This window comes from Rhipicephalus microplus, chromosome 1, assembly GCF_043290135.1.
Source record: "Rhipicephalus microplus isolate Deutch F79 chromosome 1, USDA_Rmic, whole genome shotgun sequence".
Taxonomy (NCBI): domain Eukaryota; kingdom Metazoa; phylum Arthropoda; class Arachnida; order Ixodida; family Ixodidae; genus Rhipicephalus; species Rhipicephalus microplus.
In genome coordinates this window covers 220,287,946-220,299,157 of record NC_134700.1, presented here as the reverse complement: position 1 = coordinate 220,299,157, position 11,212 = coordinate 220,287,946, and the positions used below count along the sequence as shown (strand labels likewise).

The window sequence follows — 11,212 nt, the reverse complement described above, 5'->3', positions numbered from 1 at the left end:
AGATGGTCGTGTAGTTTTATCCAGGTGCGTGTTAAATAACCATAGATTTTCCCATTGTGTCCATCCTTTGTTTGTACGTGGGCGCCTATAGTTACACCTTTGCCAACTGCCCACTACTTCGTCCTTGCAAACATCCCACTACGTCCCATCACCGATCCACCACTTCACGGACCATAAAGCAAATACTGTTGAGAAGTAGACAATATGAAATGCAAGATGGTCGTGTAGTTTTATCCAGGTGCGTGTTAAATAACCATAGATTTTCCCATTGTGTCCATCCTTTGTTTGTACGTGGCCGCCTATAGTTACACCTTTGCAAACTGCCCACTACTTCGTCCTTGCAAACATCCCACTACGTCCCATCAGCGATCCACCACTTCGCGGACCATAAAGCAAATACTGTTGAGAAGTAGACAATATGAAATGCAAGATGGTCGTGTAGTTTTATCCAGGTGCGTGTTAAATAACCATAGATTTTCCCATTGTGTCCATCCTTTGTTTGTACGTGGCCGCCTATAGTTACACCTTTGCAAACTGCCCACTACTTCGTCCTTGCAAACATCCCACTACCCCCCATCACCGATCCACCACTTCACGGACCATAAAGCAAATACTGTTGAGAAGTAGACAATATGAAATGCAAGATGGTCGTGTAGTTTTATCCAGGTGCGTGTTAAATAACCATAGATTTTCCCATTGTGTCCATCCTTTGTTTGTACGTGGCCGCCTATAATTACACCTTTGCAAACTGCCCACTACTTCGTCCTTGCAAACATCCCACTACCCCCCATCAGCGATCCACCACTTCACGGACCATAAAGCAAATACTGTTGAGAAGTAGACAATATGAAATGCAAGATGGTCGTGTAGTTTTATCCAGGTGCGTGTTAAATAACCATAGATTTTCCCATTGTGTCCATCCTTTGTTTGTACGTGGCCGCCTATAGTTACACCTTTGCAAACTGCCCACTACTTCGTCCTTGCAAACATCCCACTACCCCCCATCAGCGATCCACCATTTCACCTACCATAAAGCCGTTATAATGAAGGGGGAACGGAAGTGACATATAGCTACAACTTATGAATAATAAAACTTCTTGTATAAGTATATACAGTGTTTGTCACGTCTTTTATGATGTAGTGGGCGATATTCGCGGATGGTTCACGGTTTAGCGATGAAACCCTCCAGCACATCGCCCCATTCATCATCATTCACTCCGTGGATATGCTGTGATCTTTTTTTGTAATGCTACGAGACTGTTAGAAGAAATTTGAAGTCAGTCTTTTTCCCAGCTTTACCATCGCTTAGGAGCTTAGTTTCGTACTTAAGCACATTGTAGTTGCGCAAGTGAAGTCCTTTTTAAAACATGTAACATGCTAACGTAAGCCACCTCCACTAAAATACTTTGTTAAAGTGCTTCAGCAATACCAATTTACCCTACAGTGGTCGGCACGCTTCTTTTAAACGTCTCGGCCTTGGAAGCTGGTCATTACATGTGGTAACGAGATGTAATTCCGAATTTTGTTGATATGGGTCTTCAAGACCAAAAAAAAAAAAAATTCCTGTCGAAATCGACGGCACGGTATTGCCGTGTTTATCACGTACGGTAAATGGACACGACTAATGGAGAACCGTTTGCGAATATCACGCGCAAGCCTCGCCATGTTCACATGAATGAGCTTTCACGCGGGATGCACAATACTTTGCTCGGACACTGAGCAATACGACCGAAGAGCTTTCTGTAGGGCTTCGTTGCTCACAGGAAGCGAAAGTAAAAGCCCTGTGACGAAGGTCGCCCGGCCACCAAAATAACCGCGGCCTCATCTGCAACTATTGTGCGCGTACCGTTCCTGAAAAGCGCTCACCACTGCGAAAACAGGCGCGCGGTTGGGACCGCGAGAGAGGAAGGGTATACCGGGTTGAGGGTGGCGCGCTGTACGAGGGCGAGACACCGCGGCAGGGTTTTCAGAGGCGAGGGGCCAAAATGGCGCGTCGATCGCCGGCGTCGCGACGCGGACGAAGGGGGGCCTTCCGAAGGATGTAGTAACGCGGGAGAGGGGAAGCCGGCTAGGTACCTACGGGGAAGACGCTAGGGATCACTAGCTACTCGCCTGGGGATGCGAGTACGCAGAAGGTCATTTCCCGAGGACGTAAACAAACCCCTGGTGGCGGGAGCCCGAAGCGGGAAGCGTCACCGCCAGGCCAGTGTACTCTCCTGCCGTACGACGCCGTGGCGCGCGCGCGTTGTGTTGTTTAGTGGGACGTCTGCTGTGGCAGAAGACGCGCGCTCGAGTCGCCCGCCGCACCCTTGTGCCGCTGCTGTGCCCTGCGACGTCGTGTGTGTGACGGTGTGTGCACAACTACCTGCATTTGTCCCCAGCCGTTCGTAGTAAACACGGCGGACCGCGAGCATCGGCACCGACGCCCGAGCGCCGCCGGCACTGCTAGTAGCAGCTCATCGCTGCATGCCGCGCGTCGGCACCGCTGCGCCCTCGCAGCGTCCACAACGACCCGTGGTGTGGCCGCGTAGATGGAGGTGTTCGGCTGCTGGCCCACAACCACCAATCGTACAGCCCCACCCTGTTCGTCGTCGGTTCCCTGGAACTGCCGCTTGTGTAGCTGCCCCATTCAGCAACCGCCGCCGCCGCCCAAACTTCAGGAGGACCCGTTGAGCTTCGCCAAGGATTTGAAAGACTCGTTGAACGCCCTGCAGCGCGCGGAGCAAGCGCCGCCGCATCAGGCATCGCCCGATAACCGTTGGCTAGAGGAGGTTAGCCTTTTTTGATTTCTCATTCCTTTCGTGGGGCCTGTTTTTCGCGCGCGCGTCTCTTCGGCCTTCTCTCCGTCGGGCGAGCGTCGTGGGAAAAAGGGAGAAAAGAACGAGATCTGGTGCTTCGCCCCGTTTTCCGCCGGTCGTCGAGCCGATCTTGGTCCATCTGGAAAGTATTGAGGCAGACATCTAAGAAAACAAGAAATTGTGCGTAGATGAGACAGAATGGAGCACCCTGGTCTGACCGTAATAGTTGACGTAAACAAAGACGAAGCACTGTAGTTCGTCCTTCCGATGCGCTCACGCCGAAAATAACCGCCCGATTGCCTACTTGGATATCGAGCCCCATTTGGCAGTGCCTGTCTTAAATGACTGTTCGTTAGTGAATCCATTGCTCAGTACATTGAAGTTGCCGGCAAGAGTAGTTTAGAAAGCTGTGCAATCGAGCAGCCGGTGTAGACAAGTGTCAATCTTCCGCATCATTTACTGCCCTGTTTTTAAAAAGCGCAGATTTAATTTTGAGTGAATTCTTTCCAAGTTAGCGCAATGTGGTATTGATACGAAAAGCAATCCATGAGCAACAGTGCGTGTGTAGTTCTGAAATTTTCTGGAAAGTGATAGCCGCATTTAAAAGCAATAATGGCGTTGCAGCAGCGCTAGTAGTTTTCACAACTACAACTTCTTGAAGTATCGACAAGTTATTCGCGCTTTCATGCGGCCTGATTTCGCATGAACACGAAGAGGCTACTTCATGGATCCATCGACGATCCCGCCCGGAGTGAGAACTGGTCTTCAGACGAGCGCGCGCTTTTTCCCGTTTGTTTACCTCAAGTCTCCTCCGTAGGCGCTTCTTGTTTCCCGCCTTTTTTTTTTTTTCTGCGCAGCCTGCGCTGTGTGCCTCGTGGTCGACAAAGACTTGTGTTGTGCTGTTTTTAAGTTTCGCCTGGCCGAGTAATGCGTGGCCGTTTGATCCACTGCTAAGGCGTGTTTGTGGATGTTTATAAGTACTGCGAATGCGGTACCAATTATGGAGGCGTTGAGCCTAAACGGCGTGAAAGTTGGCAGCCCGTTCAGTTGAGCAGTTCAAATTGCAGAGATTAAGCAGCACGGCACGCGCGTGAGGAACCACACGAGACGTAGCTTCTGTGTGTGCGTGTCCTTCGCGCTATTTACATTCTGGTATATTGAGAAAGGTATAGGTTTAACTGTAATGCCTTTGTTGGCGTAAGTGCCCCGCCGCGGTGGTCTAGTGGCCAAGGTACTCGGCTGCTGACCCGCAGGTCGCGGGTTCGAATCCCGGCTGCGGCGGCTGCATTTCCGATGGAGGCGGAAATGTTGTAGGCCTGTGTGTTCAGATTTGGGTGGACGTTAAATACCCCAGGTGGTTGAAATTTCCGGAACCCTCCACTACGGCGTCTCTCATAATCATATGGTGGTGTTGGGACGTTAAACCCACATATAAATTTGTTGGCGTAAGTGTGTTTCTCGAGTAAAGTTCAAATAGTGCTTTTATGGTGCTGATTAAAAAACGCCTCAGGTATCGATTTGAACGGGCTCAAAAAAGCAAAAAAAAAAACAGAAAGCTAATGCCGGTACATAGCCTCCACGGCCGTTATGATGTCCGAGTGCGAGTAATGCGCTCAATTCGGCACCTCATTTTAAATTCTGGGTGCTCCGGAAAATGCTGCTTTACATAAAAAAGAAAGAAAGCTGTAGACAGACTAAGAAAGCGCATCTTTTCGTGCTGCTCTTGCTTTAGTAGTAATGATCGGTATTGGCATGTCAGGAGACACGGAGCTTTGTGTTGAGGATGCGTGAAAGAGTCTAAGCGACACTACCATTAAAAAAAAAAAAAAAGATATCCCTCATTGTCCAAGGAGAGATGTCGAGCAGTCGTAGAAGCCGAACCCCCAAAAGAAATTAACTTTTAACCTTAACGAGGCAAAGCGAAAAACAATCAAGCAACGCAAGATAAAGAAATTCCGACTCGCCTAACAGCATAGTAGGGAGTATTTACAGCAATTGTACCGGAATGCCACTTCTCAAATCGGTTCTAAAAATTGGTGCCGCTGGTCTCGGCTGCTCATCCAACGGTCGCGGGTTCGATTCCGGCCGCGGCAGTCTCCTTTCGACGGAAAGGAAATGCTACAGGACCGTGTAGTGTGCGATGTGACTGCATGTTAAAAGAACACCCAAGTGGCCAAAATTTCAGAAGCCCTCCGGGTATACGGCGTGCATTGTATAATCATATCGTGGTTTTTGCACGTCATGTACCAGATTTTATTATATTAAGACCGGTGTGACAGTGTTTGGTTCCTTTTATTCTTTAACGAGTTAGGATTGTGTGGGACGGTATGCTCGTACATCTCTTTAAAAAAAGAGAGCAAGGAAATGTTTGATTCAACTTGGCTGATTGTTGTTGAAGCATCTCGAACATATGGAGCATACAGTACAGCCTTTGAACTCGTGCCCCTGCATGCTGTTTCTTTTTAAAATAACCTTGACTGCGAGGGCGGTAGTTTTGTACTTTGATTTATCGATGATATTTTAATGTATATATATTTTATTAAAAAAACATCCTTTGTTACCTGCTGCTGTAGTGACAACTCTGTAACAGCGTACGCAAATGTGGACGGCTGCATTTCCGATAGAGGCGGAAATGTTGTAGGCCCATGTGCTCAGATTTGTGTGCATGTTAAAGAACCCCGGGTAGTCGAAATTTCCGGAGCCCTCCACTACGGCGTCTCTCATAATCATATGGTGGTTTTGGGACGTTAAACCCCACATATCATCAGCGTACGTAAATGTCCACGTTATAGCTCACTACGTCTGGTGGAAAGAAAGAAAACAAAAGATATAATTGTATTGTCGCACATCGATCGGGCCAGCGATGCGTCCGCCTGCGCGGCTGTCGTCGCGGATGACGTCAGCTCGCGCAATTCCATCCATAAGGTGACGTCATGATTCTCCGGTACGTTATGCGCCTGTTGGAGTAGATTTATAAACACAGTTATAACAGTATTATGGACGACAGACGGTGACCTTTGGAACGGCGGGAAGATTAATCGTGTACGCCGCTGTTTTGTAGATTGATCACTCTTTCTCCGAGGCCGTGCCGTGCTGATGACCTTTTGCAGCGACGTATATGCTTTAGGGAGATCGCTTTTGACGAATGTCTCGGTTAATTTATTTTGCATTACGGTCATAGTGAAAGATCAGTGTCAGCGAGGCAGCGCGCTGTTTTGGCATTCTCCGTACAGACGCTGAAACTTTATTTTCATCGAAGTTCGCTGACAGGTGGAAATTAAAGACATCCGCGGACCTTCGTTTGCTGATTGCTGACGTGTTTTGTATCGTACAAACTTTGTTTGGGCGTAGAAAATAAACGAAACTCAACGAGTGTTGTTGTTCGGAAAGGCGGAATAAATATATTTTTTTGAATATTAGTTTGACATTGTTAATTCTGTTTTTAAACGTTCTAACCTGGCGTCATCGGAATTAAAGCGACGTCATTGTGACGTACATTGTGGCTCCACCGTCACTGCTGCGGGGAAACTTCGTGTGTTTGCCAACTACTGGGCAGTCTTGTAAAGCTGCATACGCATAGAATTTTATGTCTACGGCCGACATTATATGTGACACTGCACGCACGCAGGTTCAGACGTCGCTAACGGTAAATAGCCTTGTATATTACTCGCACGTGTGTTTATCGCTTCTCCTGTAATTATACGTAATTCAACGCATTTATCAATCAGAAGCAACCTTCCCACGCCTACCGAAAGCGATGTTTCCGTTAAAGCTTTAGAACAGGGTTTCTATGGGTTTGCGACCCAATGTTCCCTCATGTCCGCGCCGGACAATGAAAAAGGACAATGACTTGGCTTAGACTGAGAAACTGCATTCTGAGAACTCTAATGCCACACGTTTCACTACCGCAAGTGCATTATTACAGGAGAAAATCAAGGCTGAAATTTCATTTTTAAATCTCGCGCCAAAATCTTCACGCGTGACGTACGAAATTTCAAAACGTATATTGGCATTGGCTTAGAATTCGCTTGATGAAATTTTATGAAACTTCCTATGTTAAGTCAATGGCACGCACGGATTATAATGTACTTCGTGTTTATCCATTGGAAGCTACGTAGGACCCTGTAGGCGCCTTCAAAATGTCTTACGTCGCGGTGTTTGGTGCGCTAATTTGAAGGTGGCGTCGCCACCCGCAGTTTCTTTTCGCGCGTTTTCTGGCTTACCCCAAGCGTCGTGTCGCGGTATAAGTGAAATTGTACGGGATTGTGAAGTTGCACGCTGAAAATTGTTGCGCTTTTTTGTGTCCCTTTATCGGTGCCGCAGCTTTCGTAAATTCTTTACAACTATATCTCTTGTTTGTGCGCGATGGCGTCCCAGTGCGTGGCTATTACCGCGCACTCGTTAACCTTCAGTTTCCACTTCCTGTTTTCGCAGCGACTATAGACTGTGACTTGACCTCTAATGGGCACATATATACGCGTGAAGACTTCATGAACAAATCCCATATGGGGCGGCTGAATTGTTACGTGGGTTGCTCGGTGCCTCCTCGGTCTTAGTTAGGTGTTAGCTATACGTGCATAACTGCGTGTCGCCACCGTACGTGGGCTTATATCCTTAGCTCCGTGATTGTGCGCGCCTCGCTTCTGCGTGGCGCGGAGGAAACCCGTTGCGCCCTAATATACAGCGGCACATTGGACCGTCATAGCTACAAGTCCCGTCCGTGCATGCACGGGTGGAACGCCGGACGGGCCAGTGGCCTCTCTGATCGTATAACTGCGCCGCCGTCTTTATGCGCGAAACACAGTGTCGCGTTTGACTATGACCCCCCCCCCCCCCCCCCCCCACCCTTTTTCAGAGATGGTCGCATCGATCCCGTCGTCTCAGCCTTTTCTCCTTATTTCCGATTCTGTATATACGACGCGACGGTTAGCTCCCCTTCCGTTTCATCGCATCAGGGGGCTTGATAGCCATCCCAGCGAGTGTTTAGTATACACACACGTATACACTCGCGCTGCGGGCCAGCGACGTGGCACGTACCGACCGTTAACCGGCGTTTACTGCTCCCGCCGGGCCGTTCGTAGCGCGTCGCCGTCGCATACGTGTCTCGCGTTTCCCGTTGGACGCAGACTTGGCGTGTAACGGTCGGCGTTTTCTTTCTTCTTTTTTTAAAAATTTGGCCTGGCCAGTGCCCCGCCCCAGCCACCCCCGCGCACGCTTCTCGACACTGTCAAGTAGCACTTTCGAGAAGTTTTTCTTTGTTTTCTGTGGTGTAAACTCGATGGCTTAGTTTATGAGTGTATACATACTTATCAAAGCAGCCTCTACGGAGAAGTTTGACACATTTTCGATAATCATATGCGCCCCATGTTCGCCGCGGTGGTCGCATTTCGATGGGGAAGGGGGGGGGGGGCGAAATGCAAGAGGCCCGTCATCAGTGCGACGTCAGTGCACGTGATATAGGACACCTGATGGTTAAAATTTCCGGTAATAAACCGTCGGACATTCCTTTGTCTTACACAATTATCGAACGATTCTACAGTGTCCACGTGTTTCGGAAGTAAGAATGCGCGTCGCGTCAAAGGCGACGACTATAGTGTCGACCAAGAGAACCAAAGAAAGAATGCCACGAAGATGATTGGAACATCATTTTCCCGTAAAGTGCGTCGCGCGCATGCATTCGGTTTGCGGAAATGCGGGCGCGTCTTGCGAAGTGCGTCATAGACTTGTGCTCGTTCAAGAAACGTGGGTGGCGTCGTATGCGTAACGTGCACACAAGCGGAGTGCTTATTGGAGCGTGATGCTCGATTGTGTGTACATGCAAACGAGTTTTCCCACGGGTGCACCGTGAAGCCCGAACCGAACGTGGCGCATCGGTAATCTATGTAGGGCACCTTCGACTGTCCCGAAACTGCTGCTGGCTGTATGAGTACATATAGCGTAATGAAAAAGAAGTTTATAAAAAAAAAAAACGAACTCCTTTCTATCTGCGCAGAACTGAGAAAGATGGGTGATTCGCAATTCAATGAGCCCGCGGCGTATTTTTTTTTTTTTTTTGCGAGCGCTGTCTTTCATCTATGTCGGTTTTAACCGGGTCAACTTAACCTGTTTCGATCGAAAACACGAGGAATAAAATTGGGTCCAGTTGGCGTATAATGCCTGCACGCACGGAAGTTGAACATGGAAAATAAATAACTAAAAGGGTGGGCCCGAGGGGAAAAAATGTAATGGTCTGGCTTTGTTTTTGAAACACTGCTGCAGTCTCGTGTGTATAAATATGCCCTCCCTTAGATAATGTGATGCGGGATTTGAAGTTCTGTATGGAGAACGCACACTAGCGCTCGCGAGGCTGCTGTGTAGCCTTCTGAGGAGGTCTGCGGCTGGTGCATTCGTAATCACGTGATGCCTCTTCTGGTTGTCTTGTGCGTCATGCAGTATATAGCTTCCATCCTTCACGACTGTATTACTGCGAAGCAGAGCGTGTAAAAAGTATCCACGGGCGCTTTTCGAGCGCTAATTTTTTTTCGGGACGATTACACGCACGACTGCACCCGGCCGGCAACAAAGGTTGGTTCGTTAGCTTTCTTGGTTCTTTCTCATGTCATTTGTTTCGCGAAGGACTTCCTTCTCCGATGCGCTCTTCCTACTTACTAGTGTACGATTGATTGATTGTGTAATTGATCGATTGATCATATCCCCTACAAGCATCACATACATGAGCTTTGTATGTTTATAAGTTCGGGATCGGCCTTTTTTGTTGACATGTCGCAGAACATATCTGTACGATTGATTGATTGTGTAGTTGATCGATTGATCATATCGCCTACAAGCATCACATACATGAGCTTTGTATGTTTATAAGTTCGGGATCGGCCTTTTTTGTTGACATGTCGGAGAACATGTCGAACCCGCTACTTCCTGCTCAGCACACAGAACGGGTAGACGTGGATTCAGTTAGCGATGCATGGTATACGTAGAGATGCCACTGAGTGGTTTGTCCATTTCAATGTGCACTGACTGCATACAAATGATGGCGGATCAGTGCGAGTCGTAACCGCTGTGGTCATATTCGTTGAGCAAACGCGGGCAGGAAGGGGGGGGGGGGTCTATTTTGGGGACCTTAGTAGATTTAGGCCCCCGGAATTCTTTTAACTAACAAAGCACAGTGCGTACTACACAGTATATACGCGACTTGCGTACTTTTAGCCGTCCATTCGTGCATTTCAAAGAACGTCGTGGCTTTATACTATGTCGTTCTCCCAGCATGCAACGCTATACAGCCGTAGCACGGAAAGGCGAGCTATTCGGAAGTGCATTGTAGAACAGCGCAAGAAAACATGGACGTGGTCGTCTTGCTGGTTTCGCGTGTTTTTTGCGATATCTTGCAACGCTTTACAGCCGACGCCTCGTCTATAGGGCTGTGTTGTACGTTTTTATTGAACCGTCTGTACGAAAGGTCCTTCAAACGAAAGAGAGACAGAAGGAGAGAAACAAACGGGATGTTATCCCGCTAAACAATGTGCATATATACTGACCCGCGAACACATCGCGCGAAGCCTGCGTGCTCCCACAAAGCCAGGAAGTGTTAAGCAATTTTCGGCGACGTGCGTGACGTCATCCACCACGCGGCAAGTCACACTGTCCGTCTTTGTCGCGTGTCACACGATGACGCACATACCGCGCCGTTCCTTCGCTGACTTCTGCGGTGCGTGTTCCTAGAGAGAGAGAGAGATAAAGATGCAAAGAAAGGCAGGGAGGTTAACCAGACGCACATCCGGTTTGCTACCCTGCACTGGGGAAGGGATGAAGGGGAGAAAAGACGTTGCAGAGAGATGAGAAGGTCGCGTGTTCCTAGAGGAGTGAGTGTTCTCGGTGCGCTGTCGTGTAAGAAAAAAAGAAGAGAGAAAAGCTTAAAAAAATAGAACAAACAACAAAAGCTCAAGACCGCAGTGTGAAGCGGCAGCTTGTATACGCTCGGTGGAAAGAGAAAAAAAAAACGAAGTCTTGGGGAAATAACTTCCTCGTACATGTTCTTGAATGGTAATTTCGCGCGGCTCCTTATTACTCAGTGGGCGCGCGCCTTTTCTTTCTTTCTTTTTTTTGTTCACGCTGTTTTTATTTTCTCGTCTGCGCCGTTGTGTACGTGTTGCAACACTCGCTCGCGCACTCATCAACGCAGGTGATACCGCTATACGCCCGGAGCCCTTCGTTGCAGCGCAGTTTCCCTGCAGGCATCTCTGTCCAAGCGATACACACGGTGTTTACCTTATGCGCCACTTTTACGAGCGCCTCCTACCGTGTGTACAGGTTGATTGTCGCGCAGGTTTCTCTCTCTCTTGATACTTGTTTCGGTGCGCCCGCTTCTTTTTCGTTCGCTTACCTGTTTTCCGCTCTGGCGCGCTTGCTCGGGGCGTGTT

The 11,212-nt window shown here is 48.6% G+C and overlaps 1 protein-coding gene across 1 annotated transcript in view; it reads left to right on the top strand.

Annotated features, from left to right (window-relative positions):
* The first annotated feature begins 2,288 nt into the window (after positions 1 to 2,288).
* Positions 2,289 to 11,212, top strand: part of LOC119159652 (growth factor receptor-bound protein 14) — a 215,867-nt gene continuing 206,943 nt past the window's right edge. Inside the window, exon 1 of the mRNA XM_037412474.2 lies at positions 2,289 to 2,771. Coding sequence (XP_037268371.2) covers positions 2,532 to 2,771 — 240 coding nt within the window. The 5' untranslated portion in view covers positions 2,289 to 2,531. The remainder of the gene's footprint in view (positions 2,772 to 11,212) is intronic.